The 25,482-nt window shown below is 36.3% G+C and overlaps 1 protein-coding gene across 3 annotated transcripts; it reads right to left on the reverse strand.

The window, feature by feature from the left end:
* Positions 1 to 3,782: 3,782 nt before the first annotated feature.
* Positions 3,783 to 23,796, reverse strand: fkbp8 (FKBP prolyl isomerase 8). 3 transcript variants are annotated; one of them, XM_063012992.1, is made up of 9 exons: positions 23,734 to 23,796; positions 16,747 to 16,993; positions 16,486 to 16,652; positions 16,281 to 16,369; positions 11,153 to 11,373; positions 9,846 to 10,018; positions 7,674 to 7,751; positions 5,499 to 5,636; positions 3,783 to 5,013 (listed from the first exon to the last, which is right to left on the reverse strand). In XM_063012992.1, exons 2-9 carry the CDS (start codon positions 16,991 to 16,993, stop codon positions 4,927 to 4,929), a joined length of 1,200 nt encoding a protein of 399 aa, XP_062869062.1. In that variant the 5' UTR covers positions 23,734 to 23,796; the 3' UTR covers positions 3,783 to 4,926. The 3 variants fall into 3 exon arrangements, with proteins under 3 accessions (XP_062869062.1, XP_062869060.1, XP_062869059.1); XM_063012990.1 differs by having other exon boundaries at positions 23,719 to 23,796; XM_063012989.1 differs by lacking the exon at positions 23,734 to 23,796 and adding an exon at positions 17,695 to 17,787.
* Between the last annotated feature and the right edge of the window lie 1,686 nt (positions 23,797 to 25,482).

Genomic DNA, 25,482 nt, shown 5'->3' on the forward strand with positions numbered 1-25,482 from the left:
TTATGTTTCAGCTGGCAACAAGTTATTTAACCCTAACTGATGCAGTGAGTAGCTTCTCATTTGTTAAACAACCATGTCAAAAGACACATCCTGTGGTCGTGGAAAAGATGTTAATCTGTTTCAGAAGGGTCAAATTATTGGCATGCATCAAGCAGAGAAAACATCTAAAGAGATTGCTGAAACTTCTAAAATCGGGTTAAGAACTGTCCAACCTACGGTGGCCGAGAAGTGCAAAACAAATTAACATTTTAGAAAACAAAATTACAAACACAAAAAAACAAAAAAAAACAAAAAAATTTACAACAAAAACAAATTTACAAGGGCTGAAACACTTTTACCAATGCCGAAACAAATTTACAAGGGCTGAAACACTTTTACCAATGCCGAAACAAATTTACAAGAGCTGAAACACTTTTACCAATGCCGAAACAAATTTACAAACGGCCGATCTGATGGAAAGGGTAGGTACAATACACAGGAAGTGCTTGTTGCTTACCTGCTGTCAATCGAACTGTTTCGCAGGGGTGAAGTGAACGGAGTTTGTGATGGTAAAGCTAAACAATAGTGATGTGCAGATGAAGCCTCATTAAAGCTTTTGATGCTTTTTCCTGATTGTGCTGAAAATACCTGAGTGGGGGAGGATGGGGGGGTTGCACCTATAAAAAATATAACGGGTCTTACACCGTCATGAGAACATTATCAAAATGTTTTATTTAGGGTGTTTAACATTTATTATTTTCATTCTTTATAATAATAAATCAGAACCATATTTTAGGCAAAACAACGCACTCTGCCCACTGCGCTACTCAAACAGCGGTGTATTAAACAGGTTGTTATGCTGATATAACCTAATACTAAGAATAAGAGCGAATACTACTTAATATAATAACTAAACGCTTTCTAATTCCCACGGTAGCAGCAGTTTCCTTCCATTTCATACATATCACCCTGTCTCCCATTGATAAAAATACGGAACAAAGCGCGTCCTGTATCAGTTCAATACGGAATGCGACGTTTAGTCTCCAAATAAAGAACAATTATGTATTTTACGGGACGGTTGGTAACTCTAGTTTGACTGTTTATTATATAGTCAGTGAGATAAAAGACAGCACCAAAGCTTTGAATCAGTCCCGCACATTCCTGCTGGTTTAATACAAGCTCCGATACACTGAGTCGAGTGTTACAGAAGTGAAACAAGCTTCAAAGCCTCGGTATATTGGTGAAAGTGTTTCAGCTCTTGTAAATTTGTTTTTGTTGTAAATTTGTTTTTGTTGTAATTTTGTTTTTGTTTTGTTTTTTGTAATTTTGTTTTCTAAAATGTTAATTTGTTTTGCACTTCTCGGCCACCGTAGTCCAACGCATTATTAAAAAGTGGAAGGACAGTGGGGAAACAGCATTTTCGAGGAAGGAATGTGGTCTGAAAAAAATCTTGAATGATCGTGATCGGCGATCACTTAAACGTTTGGTGAAATCAAATTGTAGAAAAACTACAGTAGAACTCAGGTATATGTTTAATAGTGAAAGTAAGAGCATTTCCACACGCACAATGCGAAGGGAACTCAAGGGATTGGGACTAAACAGCTGTGTAGCCTTAAGAAAACCACTTGTCAGTAAAAACGGCTTTAATTTGCTAGTGAGCATAAAGATTGGACTCTGGAGCAATGGAAGAAGGTCATGTCCAGAGTGATGGGTGCATCAGGGTAAGAAGAGAGGTGGGTGAAGTGATGCACACATCCATCCCTAGTGCCTACCGTACAAGCCTGTGGGTGCAGTGCTATGATCTGGGGTTGCTGCAGTTGGTCAGTTCTAGGTTCAGCAACGTTATGTGCCCAAAGAATGAGGTCAGCTGACTACCTGAATATACCGAACAACCCGGTTATTCCATCAATTGATTTTTTCTTCCCTGATGGCACAGGCATATTCTAATATGACAATGCCAGGATTAATTGGGCTCAAATTGTGAAAGAGTGGTTCAGGGAGCATGAGACATCATTTTCACACATGGATTGGCCACCACAGAGTCCAGACCTGAACCCCTGAATAACATTTTTTTTTTACCTCTGGAGAAAACTTTACTCAGGGAGCAGAAATTAAAATTAGTCATCCTCAACATTTGTTGTGCAAAGGTTTCAGAATGATAAACAGTTTGATACCAAATAGGATGTAAGCTCCACAGGATGATTTTGTTCTAAAATGAGCAGCTATCATGTTTTGCCCAAAGGGTGTACATATTTGTGTAGGCAGTTTACTGTATCAAATGGCTTGAAAAATAGTTCATAAAGCTGCTGTAAATGAGGAAATAAATCTTCAGAGACAAGCATGATCATGGACCTTGAAAAGGAGGCTTCACCAAAAGCTCAGTTTTTGCCAGCAATAATGATACCCGCACTTAACTTTCCCTTTTACTGTCAAATGTTTTAAAATGGTTTGCCTTGAATATCATGTAAACCTTTCACAATTTAAATAAAAAAAATGACAAGTACAGTTACCTATATTTTACGTATTTATTTATGTATTGTTCATTTCAATTAATTTAACCTTTAATGTATGGAATTATTTTACTGTTGCATTTTATGCATCACATTACCCACTTTTAATACAGGAAACTAAATTTAGCAGATTAGGAAAAATAATTTTGTATTCAGTCATTTTCATCATCAGACAATGCAAGATTACAACTTTTCCTTAGTGCAGGTACTGGACTTACCTGCAGTACTGACCTGTCCCCGAATAGAGCATGTGTGAAGAATTTTGAAACAAAAATGTGACAATGACAACCCTGTACTGTTGCACACCTTGTATTTGTAGGAAGAATGGGACAAAATAACTAAAAACACTTTATCACTTGGTATCCTTGGTGTTGTGAGAAGGAATGGCAACATTACAAAGTGGTAAATGCTTTACCATCCCACCTTTTTTGGAGCATGTTGCAGGCCTGAAATGCAGGAATGGTTGTATACTAGCAAATGAAATAAAGTTGACTAGACAAAACATAAAATATATTGGGTTCATACTGTCTGCAATTAAACAAATGTCAAAAAGTATTTCATTTGCATTTTCCATACGGTCCCAACTTTTTCTGATTTGTAGTAGTACAATAAAGCACCCTCAAGCTGGTATAGAACAGGAGATTTGCAGTATGAATGTACAGCTGACAAAATTGCCACAATTGCGTGATGCAATCAAATCAACATTGACTAAAATCTCAAAGCAGCCTTTAACACCCTACATAATTCATGCCACAACATACTAAGGCTTTTTCAGAGTGGAGTCCAGTCTGACATTTGTGCTTCCAATAAAGTGGCTAGTGACTGTGTATACAAAACCTATGAAGAATGATTTTGCACAGGTTTACTTAAACAAAAACAAAAAATAGACTGGGAATATCCTCAAAGTATTTCAAAACAACTTCAAAAAAGCAAACTAATTTACACAGTTATTTAACAGAAAATCATAAATAGAATATAGAAAGAGCTAAAATAATAAGTATTTACAAATTTAGATCATTTAGTAAAACAGAAAACTAATAAATTTGGTCTTATAGAAACTGTACAGTGATTGGTCAAAGAAAAATCTTAACATGAGTAACCCTTCTGTATAACTGTTAAATAATTGGTTTATTTATCAAACTAATTTACCACATTTTAGAATTTGGACATGCAACCATAAAAGCTAGCAGCATACAGTGGGCTACATTGGAAATAATGCAAAAAAAAACAAATAGGAGAGACTAATTAGATCTACAAAAACATACAACCTTATGCACTGAAATACTACCAAGGTTCACATCGAGTTCATTTTAATCAACCTAAACACAAATGTAATTGGGTTACTTACAGAAAATGTGCAGTGGACAGCAACAAACAAGGTTATTGTGTAATTTAACACAAACTGTGCATAGAAATAAAAAGTATGAACCCAAGATATTTTGGGACTGCAGGAAGGCCATTCCAGTATCCATACCCTCATCGTCCACATGCCTTTGTGATGTGTGCAGCATGTGGTTTTGCACTGTCTTGTTGAAAAAATTGCCAAGGGCAGTTACACAACCCCATACTATGACAGACCCTGGCTGTTGGACTTGTTGCTGATAACAGTCGGATTGGTCTTTTTGCTTTGGTCCGAAGCCATTTCTTCCAAAAATCTGGATATGGTTAACAAGTAAAGTTTTAAGTGGCATTTGTGAAAATGCTCGATAAAGGTTTGCCAAAGTAATCCCTTGGTCATGTGGTTATATCAGCTATTGATGACTGACGATTTTTGATGCAGTGGTGTTCAGCTTAGGCTTGTGCTCTTGTCCTTAATGCACTGAAATTCCTCCAGATTCATGATATTATTGCACTGTAGAGGTAGAAATATGCAAATCCCATCCAATCTTTCTAAGAGGAGCTTTTGAACATTTCAATACATTTCTCATCTATTTGTTGACAAACTGGATATCTGCTTATCTTTGCTCCTCATGAGCCTTTAGTCAATACAGTTTTTGTACCACTACAATCACTTGTTAACATTAACTGTGAAATCATAGAATTATTTAGTTTTATTTAGTCTTTTTTGTAATGTGTTGCAGACCTAAAATGCAGGAATGTATGTATTTAAAAAAATACAATTATTTTTACCAGACAAAACATTAAATATCTTGGGTTAATACGGTCTGCAGTGAAATAAAACTCAAAGTAAATGTAAGAAACCACTGCATTTTTTTTATAATGTCTCAACCCATTTCGGATTTAAGGTTATATATAGTACATACACAATTCAGAAATCTTTCATGCAATGAAAAAATGCATATACAGTTTGACAATTGCATCTAAATGCAAAGGAATGCTATATAAATAAATACTCCCTTTAATTTATCATCAAAACAAGCTACTTTAGGAAAGCTTAAAAAAACAGCAGACTTCTGAATGCACAGATTCTGTCTACTTAATTTCTAGCAGCGATGACAACTGACAAAGCTACACCTCCAATAGCAACAGCAGTGGCGCCAAACAACCATTTCCAACTGACAGTCTGTGAAGAAAATAACAGAAAGGGAGAAAGATAAGATTTGCAACAACTGTTAAAGCATAAACTTGTTACTATACCTTATAATGAACACTGTGGATTTGCGTATTTGCTTAAATATGTAGTGCCTTGTATGAATGGTCAATATAAAGTCAAAGTTTACGTCACAATGTTTTCAATGACATCTTTTATTTAATATGCCCAAGAGGTGGGATTGAAATGAGATGACTAAAAAGCTTATGGTCAGGTGTCTACATTCTTTTGGCAGCATAGACCAGTGGTTAATTTTTATTGTTGGCAGGGCTGATTGGGGTTTAACATTTTTGACCCACTGTATCTGTGAGATGGCAAATCCCATATGGTAGTTTATTTTATACTGATATACCTCCCACCCATACTACATTGTGTTAAAGGGAAAAGTCAAGTATGCTGTAGTACAAGGTGTTTTCAAAAGACACAGCTGGATTTTTTTATGTAATTACCATACACACCCATGATGACTTTGTCCTTGGTTTCTGTAAAGTGTTAATGTCAGGTGGGTTTCCAAGCATCTTCTTGTACATTGCCTGCTCTGCTCCCTTCTGCACTGAGTGTTTCTTTACCAGTTTGGACAGCTCTGCATGGATGGTCTGTACACAAAAAAAGAATCAAAGCATGAGTTGGTGTTTAATTAAATGGGTGGCAAATGCTATTATGGCATACACTCTGACACCTTTCAGTTTCTGGAGGAGTGCTTTTATTATAGTTATTACAGAACCATGCAACAGAACAACTGCAAAAACCATTTGCAGCTAAAAAGCAGTTTATTTTTTCTCCACTAGAATCTAAGGTAGGCATACAAACAATCAGGAATAGTTATGACAATTCAAAAGATTAAAACTGACGCAAAAAAAAAAAAAAGGAAAAAAAAATTTGACTGATTGGACCTGTTTAATTTTATATAATCTTTACAGAGTCTTGATAAGGCCAACGCCCACATTAGTATCTAAAAATAATATAAATTATTTGGTTCAAAACTGTGGTCGATGTTGATTGAGGAAGAAGATCACCATGCATAACAAACATTCAGTGATTTTTTTTGTTAAACGATATTAAACTGATTTTAGGCTGAAATAGAAGACTGAAATGGATCTCTAAACATGCCATTTTCTTTATTTCTATATTATAGCCTGGTAAACAGTGCCTGATGAATTCCATTATTTCTGTTCTGGTGGAGAGTTTTGGACAGGCAAACAAGTTTATCAGTATGTGCAGAGATCCATGTTCACAAAATTCCTGCTTTGATATATGATCACCTAGGTTTTTTGACAATGGGGAAGGTGGGTGCTGATGTCTATTGTGAAAAGTGATATACAAATAAATACATTTAAATTAGAATTTAATTTGAACCCTCTGGGTTTCCTGTTCTCTTGGTTATGCTGTAATAAGTAGAGATTAACTCTGTTTTATTATGCTTTTTATGTAAATATGTTATACTTCATTTTTTACCCATCGAGTTATCTTTTAATAATATTTTAATTAATCCAAATTATCATCTAGGCCACCCAAGGGATATTCTTGCTGATTCTGGTTATTCTCAAGGTTTCTTCCTTGCGATATTTAGGAAGTTTTTCTTTGACACTGTTGTCTTTGCCAGCGTGCTTATAAGGGTTTTTGGTCCTGAAATCTGTAAGGTTGTTTTGAGAATGTCCATTAAAAACTATAATAATAAATTTGAATGAGAGATATGGCCAGATCATATTGGTCATATTGATTGATTGATTCTCTGTTATATAAATTAGGAATAGGGGAAACAATTCACAACTACTATAGTTGATGTCTTTATTTCCGAAACAATAAAGATTGTTATATAATAAACTTAAAATATATTTTATATAATGAACTTCAAATATAATTTAGCAAATGTTATGATTAAATATGTAACATTACTAATAGCAAACATCTAACAACCTGTAAGAAAAGTGAACAAGCATTGGTGTGTAAGTGATATTATGCCTTTCACATGCACAGTCCTGCATGGAACTGCCGCTGCAAAGCACTGCACAGATGGTCTATAGCAGAAACATATTTAAGCACATAAGAGCATTGCTAAATATATGCCATGCACAATAAGGGATCTGGTTATTTTTAGAGAGAAATACAATTTAAAAGGGGGACATAACAGCTCTGGCATTGGGTTAATATGATGAATTACAGCATCATCTTTTTCTAAATTAAACTTAAATTTAATATACCCTGTTTAAAACAACATACAATGTTTGCAAAACCCCTAATCGGAAAAAAGTTGGAACATAATGCAAAATGCAAATCAATTTGGTTTGGGTTGCAGGCCTGAAATGCAGGAATGAAGGTATATTAACTAAATATAATAAATTATATTTGGTTTATACTATCTGCATTAAAATAAAAGTCAAAGTAAATGTAAAAAAAACAAACATCTTTTTTAATTTGCATTTTCCATACTGTCCCAACTTTTCTGATTTGAGTTTGAGTACTGTCTTAATTTGCAAGTTTTCCTCAGTAAACCACACTTAAGTAGGCATTTTATACAAAGAAAACAGAATACTGGATGTTGGCCAGAAGAATAAATAGCATAAATTGGGTTTGCTTACTAAGTGACATTTATCTTCATGTTTATTTTGGGAGTTAATTTAAACATGACTTACCTTGTTACTTGGCTCCATCTGTAAAGCTCTTTTTAAAACTCGAATTGCTTCAGCATACTCTCCTTGTAGAGACAGTACCTGCAAATACAAAATCAAGTATCAGATTTAAACAGATCTTAGCACAATTAAGCCAGTTCCCTCTTGTCTCAAATTTACTGTTTATCTGACTAAACAAAAAAACAACAAATCAGTTGATATATTTCATATTTTGTCTAGTCAACTTCATTTAATTTGTTAATATAAATCCATTCCTGCATTTCTGCAACACATTCCAAACTAGTTAGGACAGGGGCAAAGGAGCAAAGATGGGCAGAGGAACTTCAGTTTGTCAACAAATGTGTAAGAAAATTATTAAAATGTTTTAAAACAGTGCTCCTCAATGAAAAATAGGATGAGGAAATTTGCATATTTCTCTCTCTACAGTGCATTATATCATTAAACAATTTAAGGAATCTGGGGGAATTTCAGTGCATAAAGGGCAAGAGCGCAAGTCAAAGCTTAAAAATCAGCACTGCTTCAAATTTATTAACGTCATTTATTAACAGCTGATATAACCACATGGCAAGCAATTACTGTGCTGGGACCAAAAACAAAAAGTCCTATCCAGACTGTTATCAGCAACAAGTCCTAAAACCAGGGTCGATCACGATATGGGGTTGTGTCAGTTCTCTTTGGAAATGGTAATTTACACTTCAGTGATGGCAGCATTAATGCAAAAAAAAAAAAGACTTTAAGATTTAGAGATTTTAAAGCAACATATGCTGTCTTTGAGTCGACATCTTTTCCAGAGACATGGATTTTTCAACAAGATAAAGCAAAAAAAAAAAACGAAATAAAAAATGTGACAACAACCCTGCACTGTTGCACACCTTAAGACATGTTTGCAGTAAGAATAAGACAAAATAACACCAGAAACACCTCATTGCTTGATAACCTTGATGCCAAAATGTCTTTCAAGTGTTGTGAGAAGGAATAGCAACATTACAAAGTGGTAAATGCTTTATTGTTCCAACTTTTTTGGAAAGTGTTGTAGGCCTGAAATGCAGAAACATGAAACATATTGGGTTCATACAAAACACTATTTGTTTTTGTATTTTCCATACTGTCCCAACTTTATTTTTTTTTTATTTTTTTTTTTTAAGTTGGGCTTATAGTTTGTTGTGAGTAAACAGCTTTTTTTGCATATTGTTATAGTTACTAATTTAAACAACAAATTAGTTGCTTTCTTTAATGAAATGTCTAATGGTCAATAATGAGGCATACGAGTTTCTCTACAACAGCAATTTCTTCTATGTTGTTAAGGTGTCAGCACAAGTAGTGGAAATACACATAGGGTATAGAGTGTCTTTTCATACTTGGTATGGCTTTCTACGGGAATCCACTACTGACAAAAAAAAAAGAGAGGAAGCAATTGCTAGTCTGCGGCTCGCCTCGGACAGGATAGGGGTGATACAAGTCAAACAAAATTACTAGATAGGGGAGAAAGAATATTCTGCAGAATTAAGAAATCAAACAATTTTGACAGAAGAATACTCCATGCAAAACAAACTCATTCCCAAGAAACGTGGACAACTGATTTATTTTACAAACAAAAGGGAACAGAAGGTGCACATGTGGATGCCAAACAGAGAAATTGTAATAAATTAGCATTGTGTCTAATAACCAGGATATTAATGGAATGCGAGGTTGTGTTACCTCAATATGCTGATTTAAATAATTAAACTGATCAGTAGTAGTAGTAGGCACTCGGGTGGTGCAGTGGTAAAACACACAAGCTCACCACTGCTGAGATCTTTAGCTCGAATCTCAGCTTTGCTATTGGCTATTCGGGCACATAAACAGACATGATTGGCTATGTCTGAAGGTGGGCAGGCTAGAGGGATTCCTCATTGCTTCTGCAATTGCAGCCTCTGTTGGCTGGTCAATGGCACCTGAACAAAGATAGGAAAAATGGATATCAGTGTGTGACCCTTACGTACACAATACTGATCCCTGTGTGAATGCGCATTGTGTAAGTAAAAAGTAGGGGTTGATTACAGCACACAATTTGGATGTAAAGGAGACCACTACTTTGGGTGAAAAAGGAAAGAATGCAAAAATATGTAACCACACTAAACTGTAGCCACACTAAAAGCAGCATGCAGACCATATAAATGTCTGAAGGTAGGGTACCTTGCCCTGACGAAACAAAGCTTTGATGTTGTCTGGCTGGTAAGCTAAGACAGAGACACAGGAACGCAGTGCAGCATCATAATGGTCCATCTTGAGCTGAGCAGCAGCCATGTTGTTTAGACATTTTACTTTTACATCCATCAACTCTTCCTCTTCCTGTGGGGTTATGTCAACTGAAACAATCATGACATGAAAATAAAGTATCTGGGAATTATTATCTAAAGGGTATTTTACTGTTATGTTGCATGAATATAAACCATCTTTAAAGCCTTCTTTTAAAGACATGAATCAAAAATCAATATTTTTGAGCATGCGGTCATTTTTGCTTGAACGTAGTTTATTATCCAGTTTTGGCAAAGTGTTTTAAAGCATTAAGCATGGCCCCTTAGAAAGATGAACTATTAGACATTTAAATTAATGGAGCATCACATTATTGAAATTAATTATTTCACTGAGAAATTAGCAATTATACCGTTCAGTCTATTTCTGAAGTTCTGTGTGGAATGATCATATTTGACTTTTTTTTTTTTTTTTTTTTTTTGTTGTTCCAATGCAAAAAAAGAATACCAAAGCATTTGTACTTTCAACAATATTTGGGAAAAGTGGTGCATTTTCTCAAAAAAATTGCATGGACGCGATACTGTTGTCCATGACTATCAGCATCAGTGTCCTTGTATCCCATCATGCCAATGATTTGTATTTAAACAAAGCAAGGAAATTAATGAGTAACATCAGAACCTCAGATTGGTTAATAACTAAGGCCAAAACTGAATTAGATAAAATTTCAGATTTTTGGACCAAGTGTCAACACTATGAATTGTGACAAAACCGGATTTGTCTGCTTAGACTGGAGTCACTTTTACTTGCTTTTCCAGATAATTAGGCCACGGTAACTCCTCCTCTAAAACAGAAACTTAAACTTTACACTTAAACTTACATGAATATTTTTTAACCCCCACAAAGTACAGTATATAGATGGGCCACATACTATTTTGTGTCCAAAGGGATTAGGATGTACTGTGAATAATTAATATTAATATTGATTAGCATATCCATAAATCCAATAGAATTTGAAATTCTATACAGTTGTTGTTGAAATCCAACTGGATGTTGAATTTTTTTGCTGTTTATAGACAGCTAAACATATATATTTGGTTAGTCAGTAAATCATATTTGAGCTTTTTAAACAAAACCCCAATAAAAACGTTAACAATTTTAATTTGACCAGAAGTACAACCACAAACATATACTGTACTGCCCCTATTATTATTAACTCTTGTTCCCAGGCCAGGCCCACAGTAAATCACCTTTTGAACTTGTTTCTGTTATCTGCAGGGCAATGCCATAGGAGTTGACAGCAAAAGCATAATTTCCATGCTGGTAGTAGTAGTTGCCCCGTTCTCTTTTCTTGCTTGCCATGTTCATTCTTTTGGAGGGAGACAGAAGCTCCAGGTCGGGGGCATCAACAGCAGACAGCAAATGCACCTCAAGAATTAAATCAGCATTGGGAGGTACAACAGGATTAGAACTGCTCAAGAGCAAAGAGAAAAAAGTGGGTTGAGGTAAGCTGTACAAACAGGTATGTTTTTTTCTTTGAATTTTTTTTTTTTTTTGGCTTATAAAAACAATAAAGAAATTTTATTAGTACACATTTTATACAGATCCTTTACAAAGAGTTAATTAAAAGTACAGTGGTACCTTGTAACTCAACGTCCCCTAAACTCAGTCTTTGAAACTCAATGCCCTTTGTCGAGAAATGTGTACCCTTAAACTCTACGTTTCCCTTAAATTCAACATGTTCACTTTGTTTTTTAAAAATTCATTTATTTAATTTCAAATTAACAATGAACAGCAGCTTTTTTCAGCCCTCGGCTTAAGTGATGCTGTAATACGTCATCAAAGTGTGCATTTGAGACGAAACTGCATTTGTGTGGAATAACCATCAAATCCAGTCTGAAAGCTCCACATGTATCTGTGTTTAGCTGGATTTTCCCGTTTCACTTTTAAACTTGTGTTACAACTCGGGATTCTGAGAAATTGTAAGAATCAGCTTTTTATTTCAGTGTTTTTATATTATATTCATATTATTTTTAGTGTATAAGTGTCAAAAACAACCCATTATTTTAGATATGCCTAAAATATATGCAGTTTCACAAAACCATGGAACGCATTAACAGGTTTCCTATACATCCTTATGGGAAGAAAAAAACCCAAAACGCCTTTTGAACTTAATGCCAGTCCCAGAACCAGTTGATGTTAAGTTTCAAGGTTCCACTGTATAATCCAATTTTGACAGTTGACTGCATGGAGAATCTACGTATAATCTATGCTTCTATAGTGCCTACAAAAAAATCATACTACCCTATCAAATTCCATGTCTTTTGTGAACATTAAGTAAGTCTAACTTTTTCCAGCTGTATTTATACATTTTAACCCTTATTAAACCCTTATTACTTTGGGACAGTTGTAGCCTAGTGGGTAGAGCTTTGGGCTATCAACCGGAAGATTGGCGGTTCAAATCCAGGCTCTGCTATGCAGCCACTGTTGGGTCCTTGAGCAAGGCCCTTAACACTGTCTGCTCCAGGGGCGCCGTACGATGGCTGACCCTGTGCTCTGACCCCAGCTTCCAAACAAGCTAGGATATGCAAAGAAAGAATTTCATTGTACTGTACATCTGTATATGTACAACCATTATAAACTTGTGCTTGACAACCGCTCCCCTTCCAAATCTAAACCAAAGATAACTGGCCCACACCTGACATCAATTGTAGTGGTGTTTAAAACTGCAAAATAAACAGCTTTTCATTGAGGATTCCACTACTAGTACTGCATGGTAACACAAATATTTACCATGCTTGGGAAGGTTCAAAAGATTTCAGCCACTTTAACTATCTCTTTAAGTACCATTCAAAGCATTATTAAAAAGTGGAAAGTGTATGGCACCATCAACACCCTGTCAAGACCGGGCCACCCCTCCAAACTGGATGACTAAGCCAGGAGGATATTGATCAGGGAAGCTACCAAGAGGCCAATCGCAACTTTGAATGACTTACAAGTATGGTTGAGATTAGTTAGTCTGTCCACATGATAAAACTCTCAGAAGCTTTACACAAAGCTGGCCTGTTTGGCAGGGTGGCAAAAAAGAAGGCACTCTAATGCCATGTAACAAAATGATCACATGAGACCCTTTGATTAAACTTTTAGACTGCATTATGCTTGGGGAATACCGAACACAGTACACCACTGAAAATGCACAATTAATGTTGTAATGTAAAATATATAAAAGCTGGAGAAAGATATTTTTCTAAGTTTGATTTCAGGCTGTAAGACTATTCTATATAAAGTGGGCATTAAGATTTTCTATAAGCACTGTACATGTTATTGCTTAAGATACACTGCCAAGTCTCAAAATCATACTCAGAATATATTATCTAGGAATGTCTGAAAGAGATAGTGATCATTTAGCCTAAGACATTTAGTCATTTAAATAAATAAATCAAGTTTCTGTTAAAAGCATAATTTTAGGATTGCAAGCTGTAATGTAAAATAATTTATTAAAAATAACGTAGTTGCAGTAGATCAGCTACCCAGAAAAGCCTTTTTTGAAACCTGAGAAATCCTGCTTCTTTTTTTTTTCTTTTTTGCTTGGGACCAAACTTGTTTTGGTAATATTTGTGATATTTGCCAACACACACAATAACCCATTTTGTGTTCAGTGAGTTGTTGGTAGCTCTTCATGTTTGGATGGCACAGCCAAAGTACAACCCCAAATCAGAAGAAGCATGGAAAATGCTGTTTCTTACATTTACGTGGACTTGTATTTCATTGCAGACAATATGAACCTGAGATATTTCATGTTTTGTCTGTTCAACTTCATTTCATTTATTAATAAACATCCATTCCTTCATTTCATGCCTGCAACACATTCCAAAAAATGGACAGTAAAGCCTCTACCACTTTGTAATGTTGCCATTCCTTTTCACCACACTTACTCTTGGCGATGGTGATGTTTTTCCACACATGTGACTCCGTATTGTAGTGCTTGACAAAGGTTTGCCAAAGTAATCCCGTGCCCTTGTGGTTATTTCAGCTATTCTTGAGTAGTGGTTCTTGATGCAGTGCCGTCTGAGGGATCGAAGATCATGAGCGTTCAGCTTAAGCTTGCGCCCTTTGCCTTTACGCACTGAAATTCCTCGCAATTCCTTGAATCGTTTAATGATATTATGCACTGTAGAGGGAAAAATATGCAAATCCCTTTCAATCTTTCTTTGAGGTACATTCATTTTCTCACTCATTTGTTGACAAACTGGAGATTCTCTGGCCATCTTTGCTCATCAAAGACTCTGCCTTTCCTGGATGCTGCTTTTGTACCAAACCACGATTACAATCACCTGTTTACATTACCTGTTTGAAATCACATTATTATTTAGTTGTTTCACCTTTACTAGCCCAACTTTTTGGAAAGTGTTGCAGGCCTGAAATGCAGGAATGGAGGTATATTAACAAATGAAATGAAGTTGAGCAGACAAAACATGAAATATCTCAGGTTCATGCTGTCTGCAATGAAATAAAAGTCAAAGTAAATGTAAGACACTGTGTTTTTGTATTGGGTTTGTAAATTTAACTAGCTTGTTAAATAAACATTTGTAATGTAGTAGTAGAGCAGTGTTAATTAACATGACACAATTGAATTTTATTAATGGCACATATTTTTACATTTCCAGTGAAGCACCCTGCATATTATGTTAATACACACATGGACAAAATTGTTGGTACCCTTCCGTTAAAGAAAGAAAAACCCACAATGGTCACTGAAATATCTTGAAACTGACAAAAGTAATAATGAATAAACATTAACTGAAAATCAACTAATGAAAATCCGACGTTGCTTTTGAATTGTGGTTCAACAGAATAATTTTAAAAAAACAAACTAATGAATCTGGCCTGGACAAAAATGATGGTACCCTTAACTTAATATTTTGTTGCACAACCTTTTGAGGCAATCACTGCAATCAAGTGATTTCTGTAACTCTCAATGAGACTTCTGCACCTGTCCACAGGTATTTTGGCCCACTCCTCGTGAACAAAATGCTCCAGCTGTCTCAGGTTTGAAGGGTGCCTTCTCCTGACTGCATGTTTCAGCTCCTTCCATAGATGTTCAATAGGATTTAGATCAGGACTCATAGAAGGCCACTTCAGAATAATCCAATGTTTTGTTCTTAGCCATTTTTGGATGTTTTTAGCTGTGTGTTTTGGGTCATTATCCTGTTGGAGGACCCATGACCTGTGACTGAGACCAAGCTTTCTGACACTGGGCAGCCCATTTTGCTACAGAATGCCTTGATAGTCTTGAGATTTCATTGTACCCTGCACAGATTCAAGACACCCTGTGCCAGATGCAGCAAAACAGCCCCAAAACATAACCAAGCCTCCTCCATGTTTCACAGTAGGTACAATGTTATTTTCTTTGTATGCTTCATTTTTGCATCTGTGAACATAGAGCTGATGTGACTTGCCAAAAAGTTCCAGTTTTGTTTCATCTGTCCAAAGGACATTCTCCCAGAAGCTTTGTGGCTTGTCAATATGCATTTTTGGCAAATTCCAGTCTCGCTTTTTTATGATTTGCTTTCAACAGTGGTTTCTTCCTCAGTCGTCTTCCATTAAGTCCACTTTGGCTAAAACAGCGACGGATGGTGCGATCTGACACTGATGTACCTTAGAGTTCACCTCTAATCTCTTTGGAAGTTGTTCTGGGCTCTTTGGTTACCATTCGCATTATCCGTCTTTCAATTTGTCATCAATTTTCCTCTTGCGGCCACGTCCAGGGAGGTTGGCTACAGTCCCGTAGACCTTAAACTTCTGACTAATATGTGCAACTGTAGTAACAGGAACATCAAGCTGCTTGGAGATGGTCTTATTGCCTTTACCTTTAACATGTTTGTCTATAATTTTCTTTCTAATCTCCTGAGACAACTCTCTCCTTAGCTTTCTGTGGTCCATGTTCAGTGTGGTACACACCATGATACCAAACAGCACAGTCACTACTTTTTACCCTTTAAATAGGCAGACTGACTGATTACAAGTTTGAAGACACGTGATGCTAATTACAGGACACACCTTAGCTTAACCTGTCCCTATGGTCAAATTATTTTCAATCATTTTATAGGGGTACCATCATTTTTGTCCAGGCCAGTTTCATTAGTTTGTTTTTTTAAAGTATTCTGTTGAACCACAATTCAAAAGCAACGTTGGATTTTCATTAGCAGATTTTTAGTAAATGTTTATTCATTATTACTTTTGTCAGTTTCAAGTTATTTCAGTGACCATTGTGGGTTATTCTTTCTTTACCTAGGCAAGGTATTTATGAAAATCATAATCATAATTGTAACAGATGATTGGTACTCATAACCACAGGCACTGTAATTGCATGCTTACCTTCCTAATGCCCCAAATGCATATTTGTGTCCTGCTTCAATCAGGGCCTTTTCACCCATCTCCATCAGCTGTACAGAGAGATCCAGTGCCTGAAAAGAGCAATAAAAGATTAGTAAATCAGGCCAGAGTTCCTGATACACTAACTTTCCTAAAAGTTAGTAAAATCCACACTGATACCTATAACACGAAGTCCAACAACATATACCTGAAAAACATCACCATCGCCAAGAGTAAAAGATAAGTTTGACTCCTCTACTTTGCAGCCATCAGTCAGATTGATTTTGAGATTAATGGTAACATTTTGACCTCTTTGAGGTTTGCTGTCAGGACCAAATCCAGTTTCTAAAATCTTCTTTCTCAGTTGGCCATTCCCTATGATCACATTTCATTAAATCAGCAAAAATAATAGTAATAATACACAGTGTAATATTGTAATTTGATAGAGGAGAGAAAATAATTTGTGTACCTAAAACATCCAGCCATTCTTCTTGGGGCTGAGTGGTGTTTGTAACAGCTGCTTTTGCCTGGGTGCTTTCTATCTTTCGCCCTACTGTATCTTCTAAAGGTGGGAGATCATCCATTCCGTCATCAACATCTTGCAGGATCTCAAAATCTTCTCTACTGTCTAACTCTGACGTTCGTCCAGATTTGATTTCTGTTAAGTTCTGGTTATCTCCAGGAATATTTTGCAGCTGATCATCTTTATCTTCCATCTGTCAAAGATTTACAACAGTCAATACAAATTATAAATGACTCATGCATACATAACGCACGCGCGCACACACACAAAAAAAATGCAGCAATGCATGTCAATGCACACCTTTCTTGAACAAAAAGCACACAAAGGGTTGACTGAAATACACCAGAAGGAATTTGGATAGGCCTGCAGTTTTGGGACACAGTTCTAGGAAGTGACAAATCAAAACTGGAGTTGTATGGATCAGCAGTTTGTCTGGTGCAAGAAAGAGAAGGCTTATGACCAGAATTGTATTGGCATTATTGTACTCTGGGTTGTTAATGTGTATATTTAAATCTATAGCAATGACAAATGATTAAAATCAGCAGAGATTACTAAAATCAACAAAATGTTTATAGTAAAAATGGCACTATACCTAATTGACCTGTAAATTGTTGCTAATACTGTATAAAAGGGAATTACCCGTATTTTCCGCACTATAAGGCGCACCTAAAAGCCTTAAATTTTCTCAAAAATCTGCCGTGCGCCTTATAATCCGGTGCGCCTTATGTGTGCACTGAGTTCCAAAATCTGTAAAAATGTTGTTGTGCGACTTTGGTAAGCGCTCCGCTTGATTGACTATCGCAGTGTTTCTCAACCTTTTTTCAGTCACGGCACTTTTACTAGTGTTCAAAATCTTGAGTCACCCCAGTCTGAAATGTGTTAAGAAGCACTTACCCTCTGCATCCCTCCTCGCGCCACACACCCCTCCCCTTGGTGAAACCAACACGTGGTTGCGTATGGCGGGCGCTTCCGACACCCCCCCCCTCCCCTTTGCGAGCCAGCGCGTACGACTCGGTTCCTGTTATTCAGTTCGGATCTTTCGCAAACGACTCATCGCTGTACGCAGCAGACGCAACCCGCGTTTATTTATTTAAATAACATCTGAATGTTTTTGACGGCACCCCTGATGAAGCCAGACGGCACCCCGGTTGGAAATGGCTGGACTATCGGACCATTTCCCGCTGACACAGGGATGTAATACGTACACTACGTACGCTGGCAGCGATAAACCAATCAGAGAACATTACGTAATACGTACAGTACGTACGCTTACCTCCGCCACGCCTCCGGTAGGTATCCTTTTTTTGTAGACCGTATGTTTTAGCGCCTTATAATGCGGTGCGCCTTATGTATGGGTTAAGTACAGAAATAGATCCCGTTATTGAGACTGCGCCTTATAACCCGGTGCGCCATATAGTGCGGAAAATACGGTACCTTTAAAATTGCACAGCGATACTCAAAAAATTTAATTAACCAAATGTTTAATGATTGCATTAAAAACAATCTCTAAACAGTGCAACTATGCCTCTAACTCTCTTGTTGACACATGAGGAATTTATAGAACTGTATTTTGGGGGTCTGGTTTAAATAACACAAAACAATAATTTATGTTTTTGTAATTTAAATAATCAAGTTTTTGTTAAAGCATAATTTTAAGACTGTAAGCTGTTAAACCCTGAGAAACCCTGTTTTTTTATTGTGTGGGACCAAACTTATTTTGGTAATATTTGTGATCTATGCCAACACACAATAACCCATTTAACCATTTTGTGTTCAGTGAGTTGTTGGAAGCTTTTCATGTTTGGCTGGCACAGCCAAAGTATAAATTGTAGATTTTTTTTCCAGAACTGACACAATGGAGTTCATTATTCCAAAGCAGTTGGGGTAGCACATGTATTAAACCAATGGAACTTTCCAACATTTTTCTTCTGTAACTTACATTTGTAACATCTCCATAACAACATAAACATTTAAAAAATTGTAATGGAATACCAGTTTGGTTGTCAGAGGACAGCATGGAGCACCAATGCCCTGTAGTTTGGAGAAATATGATGCACATTTGTGAAAAAAAAAAGAAATGAATAAAAGCGTGAACAACAGGGTAGCAGCTACCAGAAAAGAACCACTAGGACTTGTCTAGGATACTAAGACATGGACGTTTGTCAAGAGAACTTTGAGGTAGCAAGAAAATTGCTTGTATGTATCAATAAATATTATTTCTCTGTTTACTGAGATTTTGTCTTTTGTATTCATTCAATTTTACATACATCACCATAATACAGAAGTATGGATTGATGGATGGAGAAAATATTTAGACCCTTTTGTGTTGTGAATTTGATTTTGAATAGATATAATTGCCCTTATTCACCTATTAATACTTATTAACAAAGCAAAATTAGTTTTTTTTCTGAACAATTATTACAGATCAAAAACTGAAATCTCTTATTGATGAAAGTATTCAGTATTCAGGTCAAAATTAAGTTGCTGTAAATAAAATGTTGTGGTACTGCAATTTGTGGTCAGGTGCATCCTGTATGTTTTAATAATAAGTCCGGAACTCAGAACCCAGCTGTTGCAATTTGATTAGGCATTGTTTAGAAAGACACACACACCAGTGTCTATAAGATGTGGTCAACAGTGTCCTCAAAAAGATGTGCATACCAAAGTTTTGCATTGTTCTAATAAGGAATCTCTAAACTGATCAAAAGGCCACAGTCATGACAAAGTAGACAAGCAGACTGGTTCCACAAGGGCAAAGGAGTTAGACAAGGCTGTCTTCACCACCATTTCTGATTAGACTATATGATGAACATATAATGGGAGAAGCTGAGGATTGTGTGAAAGAAAGATCAATAACCTTCGATATGCTGATGACAACACTCATATCTGAAAATTATTAAGACCTGAAGGCCCTGATAAGGAAAATTAAAGAACAGAGAAAAAAGATTGGACTGCAGCTCAATCCTCAAAACCTAACAAACCTAGCCTCTCATTTAAAACCAAGATAACCAAACTGAAGCGTTCTTATTTTAGATGCATTACAAGAAGAAGCAATTCATTAAATAAGCCAATTATACTGCAATTAAAGATAATCGAGATAGCCAGTAACAAAACAGGTGAATACAATGTGTGAATAACGAACGAAGTCATTAGGAAGCATAAAGTCCCAAACAAAATACAGGATGTTCTGGAAAAAAACTATCTACAGGTCCTTCTCAAAAAATTAGCATATTGTGATAAAGTTCATTATTTTCCATAATGTAATGATAAAAATTAAACTTTCATATATTTTAGATTCATTGCACACCAACTGAAATATTTCAGGTCTTTTATTGTTTTAATACTGATGATTTTGGCATACAGCTCATGAAAACCCAAAATTCCTATCTCAAAAAATTAGCATATCATGAAAAGGTTCTCTAAACGAGCTATTAACCTAATCATCTGAATCAACGAATTAACTCTAAACACCTGCAAAAGATTCCTGAGGCTTTTAAAAACTCCCAGCCTAGTTCATTACTCAAAACTGCAATCATGGGTAAGACTGCCGACCTGACTGCTGTCCAGAAGGCCATCATTGACACCCTCAAGCAAGAGGGTAAGACACAGAAAGAAATTTCTAAACGAATAGGCTGTTCCCAGAGTGCTGTATCAAGGCACCTCAGTGGGAAGTCTGTGGGAAGGAAAAAGTGTGGCAGAAAACGCTGCACAACGAGAAGAGGTGACCGGACCCTGAGGAAGATTGTGGAGAAGGGCCGATTCCAGACCTTGGGGGACCTGCGGAAGCAGTGGACTGAGTCTGGAGTAGAAACATCCAGAGCCACCGTGCACAGGCGTGTGCAGGAAATGGGCTACAGGTGCCGCATTCCCCAGGTCAAGCCACTTTTGAACCAGAAACAGCAGCACTGGACTGTTGCTCAGTGGTCCAAAGTACTGTTTTCGGATGAAAGCAAATTTTGCATGTCATTCGGAAATCAAGGTGCCAGAGTCTGGAGGAAGACTGGGGAGAAGGAAATGCCAAAATGCCTGAAGTCCAGTGTCAAGTACCCACAGTCAGTGATGGTCTGGGGTGCCATGTCAGCTGCTGGTGTTGGTCCACTGTGTTTTATCAAGGGCAGGGTCAATGCAGCTAGCTATCAGGAGATTTTGGAGCACTTCATGCTTCCATCTGCTGAAAAGCTTTATGGAGATGAAGATTTCATTTTTCAGCACGACCTGGCACCTGCTCACAGTGCCAAAACCACTGGTGAATGGTTTACTGACCATGGTATTACTGTGCTCAATTGGCCTGCCAACTCTCCTGACCTGAACCCCATAGAGAATCTGTGGGATATTGTGAAGAGAAAGTTGAGAGACACAAGACCCAACACTCTGGATGAGCTTAAGGCCGCTATCAAAGCATCCTGGGCCTCCATAACACCTCAGCAGTGCCACAGGCTGATTGCCTCCATGCCACGCCGCATTGAAGCAGTCATTTCTGCAAAAGGATTCCCGACCAAGTATTGAGTGCATAACTGAACATAATTATTTGAAGGTTGACTTTTTTTGTATTAAAAACACTTTTCTTTTATTGGTCGGATGAAATATGCTAATTTTTTGAGATAGGAATTTTGGGTTTTCATGAGCTGTATGCCAAAATCATCAGTATTAAAACAATAAAAGACCTGAAATATTTCAGTTGGTGTGCAATGAATCTAAAATATATGAAAGTTTAATTTTTATCATTACATTATGGAAAATAATGAACTTTATCACAATATGCTAATTTTTTGAGAAGGACCTGTATGTGGTTGCTAGGCATCTGAATCAACCTGATGGATTTAATACAGTTTTTCTGAGTTGCTAAAACATATTTCCTGAAATTTCCTCTCCTTTTCTCAAAACAGTAAACACAAAACCCAAAATTTAAGCTACTTTCACAAAACCTCTGACTTGTCTTGCAAAATCAAACAATCAACTCAAAACTATTTTATCTTTGCTCACAACCAAACACTGCCGTCAAAATACACACAAATCCAGCCAATGCATGAACACTACACATCAGTCATTACACACTACATAAAACAATACAAAACACTGTGCTTTTATCATAGCAAAACAAAAAATCTTTATTCAGTAATTCTGGAATGCTTATTTTTATTTTTATTTTTTATTTTTTTTGTGTGTTTTAGCGACTGAGAAAAACTGTAACAACAGATCAGGGCAAGAATTTAAAAGAATCTACGGAGGACATAACCTTAAACACTACTAGATCTATAAAAGTACTGTGCATAGATGGAAGAAACTGTTGGATAGAAAAACATTCCTGCAGCATTTTATGACTAGGACTTTCAAGAAAGTGGCAAGACAGAAGTAACTGCTGAGTAAGGGGCATATGACAGCCTGCTAAAATTTAACATAAAGAAAGTAATTATTTTGTCTAATGAAGCCAAATGTAACTACTGCCAAAAGAGCTTCCACAAATGATTGTTGCACAAAGAGCTTTCACAAATTGTCTAAGTACTTTTGTAAACATGTTATTTTCGTTTTAAAATTTTAAATGCATTTTTAACACATGATTTTACTTTGTTATTGTTAATTAAGTGTAGATTGATGGGTACAATTGCATTCATATATATTTAAAATCAAATTCACAACAAAAGTCATACCTGCTGAAACCACTGTATATAAAATGTTGCTGAAAGTTTTAGAAAGTTTTTACTTTTAAAACACAATATTTGAAGTCCTGTATGAATAAAACCTTACTTTTATCTACCATGCTACCTCATTTCTCTTACATGGAAACTATACAAAACAATCCTGCCCAGTTAATCAGTGGTACTGGTTTGTAGATTGCAGATCTAGGAGCACATGCTTCATTCTTGCACAGCATCATCTTAGTTTTTCTAACTGGGGAAACTGGAGAGACTTGGTGGATCTTTGGTGGTTCTTTGGTGGTTCTTGGATTACATCTGTCTATCTAGACAATTTTTTCTTAGCATAAGGTGACTGTTTTCTATCTGATGTGGGTAAAAAGACCTGCTTCATGTACTTTTCTGCTTATAAAAATTAACCTGGGTGCCAAAGTTGCTTAGAAATAGGTTAAACTCAGACAAAACTTCTAAAATTTAAAATTAATACAGTACAGAAATTCCAAGATTTGTAATGTTTGCAACTCAGTTTTTTGTATGCAGTTTATTTGTTCATTTATTCATTTTCTGTTTTACAACTGCTTTACTTTGGTCGGGGTCATGGTGGGTCTGATTCATTGGACAAAAGACAGAAAACACCCCAGAGAGGTCCATCACAAGGCAGACACACACACTCACACCTAGGGCAATTTTAGTCGCTGCAATTGGCCTGACTATGTGCACTTGACTGCATTGTCCATGTGGACAAAGGTAAAGCATGCAAACTCCAACAGAACCCTGGCCGCCCAGCAGAGCTAAGGTGACAGTGCTACCCACTGTGCCACCATGTCTATATGTAATCAAACTAGCCTTATTTATATGGGCAGAGACGAGATATTAAGTGGCCATTCTGTAGCTTCATGTAAAGCTTTGGTAGATTTTTACATAGATTAAGATTAATACAGCAGATTATATTGCCAATGTTGTGTAAAGGTTAAAACATCTGCTACATTTTAAATAAAAGTAGCTTTATTGGCATGTCAAATAAGGAAATTCGTATTAGCTACACCTATTGACAAACCTAAAAAATGTAAAAAAAAAAATCAAACAAAAATCAGGTGGCTATTTACGGTTATCAGACAGGTAGACATAAAATCATTAAGTACTGTAAACTTTCCTGTTGGATTACGTATTTAGCAAGTTAGCTACCGCTTTGGTAATGTAACCAGGATAACTTACCTGAATCTCCATTAGTATGTACATCTACAGTCAGACTTTAAGCCTACACAAATGGTGCAACATGACTTACCCTTGTCTTAAGTACCTTAATTAACTGAACCACGAATTCTGTACTTGCAGCAACCGCAACACCTTTGACAAGGAGATCGTTTTGTCCAGAACGTAAATTGTCACCACTATTTCAAAATAAAAGTTCATTTTTTAAAAAGCCCCAAAATAATCATTATTTTTACGGCACTTAAGCCCACTTAAATAAGTGACGTAATAGCGATATTATAGGGTGTACAATAGGTTTCGTTTCGTGTTTTAGAATTTTATATGGTCAAAGGAACTGTTTATATATTATCCTAAAACTAAGAAAAAACTTTGTGAATTTTGATTTGATGAAATTCTGCATATTTAAACTATAGCAAATAATTAAAACAAATGAATTAAAAATATATTTTAATTTGCTACTTACATATAAACAATGCAATACAATGCATATTTGATAGGTTCAGTTAAGTTGAATCATTTGGTCCATTTACTGCTAAAAATGTTCAATTCAATCAATTTCTTGAACATGCTGCCTATGGGTGCCAAATTGGGGCAGGGAAAGGGGTGTGAGTGTTTAAGAATAATTTCAAGGGCCGTGTACTAAAAAGGGGCCAACTAATATTGTGGCTCTATCCTTTACTAAGGTGAAGTAATTATTTAGACCAGCGGTTCTTAAACTATGGTACGCGCTTCACTGGTGGTACCCGGTCTCCCTCTGGTGGTACGCAAGGGAAGCTACTAAAAATGAAAGAATATCGAAGAATGAGATAAAATTAATTTAACCTTATTCTGAGGTAGTGTTAGGGTTTACTTAAAGTCCTGTTCCTTGAGGTAATATGAAGAACGTAACCAGGAGAAGAATCATTCGTGAACGAGGAAATCACACAGACACGACCTTGTTTATTGAAAGAAAACAGGGGTTTTATAAACACAGGAAAAGTGTGTGTGTCTGTGTGTGTGTGTGTGTGTGTGTGTGAGAGAGAGAGAGAAAGAGAGAGAGAGAGAGAGAGAGAGAGAGAGAGATGGCTAAACTACTTTTCAAAGTAGACAATTTCAAAGTTATTGTTAACAAACATTGCCAATGCACCTCCACTTCACTTTTTCCACTGTCTGTAATGCTCCTGTCTGCTCTCACCAAACGGAATCCATTGATGTTACCATTAGTGTCAAGAATTAGTTCATGCAGCCAGGTCTCAGTAAAGCACAAGAGACTACACTCCTGGTATTTCCACTTAAAGCCATTAGTTCAACCATTTTGTTGGAGAGAGATCAGTCGATGCCATTATACTTCATACTTTTGTCAATTAAAAGGAAAACAATCAACAAATCACATATTCATTGAGAACACTGTAACCAAACAAATATCTAAACCATGTAATGTAATAAAGAGAGCGTTATAAAACAAGTTTTTAAATTTTTAATTGTAATATTCCCAGTTAACCAGATTCTTTGAACTGGGGTAGGAAAAAGGAGCTCCCGAATGAAACCCACACAGGCATGGGAAGAACCTGGGATGCTCAACCTGGGAATCAAACCCAGGACCTTCTTATTGTGGGGCAACAGTGTTACCCAATAAGCCACCATGCCACCTCAAAGTCTGAGTTGGTTGTTTTATCTAATTGTGGGCTAATAACTGTGTTTAAGTTGATTATAATTTGAGATTCAGGAGGATTAGTAAGATTTGTGAAGAAGGCATGAAAAGAGATGGGTATCTATATTTAGCCCATAGATGTTTGCAATCGTTATAAAATTATTGTTAATTTCGCTAATTATTATTTATAAGCCTTCAGGATCTGTT

This window comes from Trichomycterus rosablanca, chromosome 17, assembly GCF_030014385.1.
Source record: "Trichomycterus rosablanca isolate fTriRos1 chromosome 17, fTriRos1.hap1, whole genome shotgun sequence".
Taxonomy (NCBI): domain Eukaryota; kingdom Metazoa; phylum Chordata; class Actinopteri; order Siluriformes; family Trichomycteridae; genus Trichomycterus; species Trichomycterus rosablanca.

Bases quoted from the DNA above. Each gene is read 5' to 3' on its own strand.
- fkbp8 (XM_063012989.1), bottom strand. The intron at 10,019-11,152 runs GTGATTTACTGT...TGATTGTTTCAG, and splicing joins AACAGAAACAAGTTCAAAAG to TTGACATAACCCCACAGGAA. The intron at 5,014-5,498 runs GTGTGTATGGTA...TTTTCTTCACAG, and splicing joins CAAGGACAAAGTCATCATGG to ACTGTCAGTTGGAAATGGTT.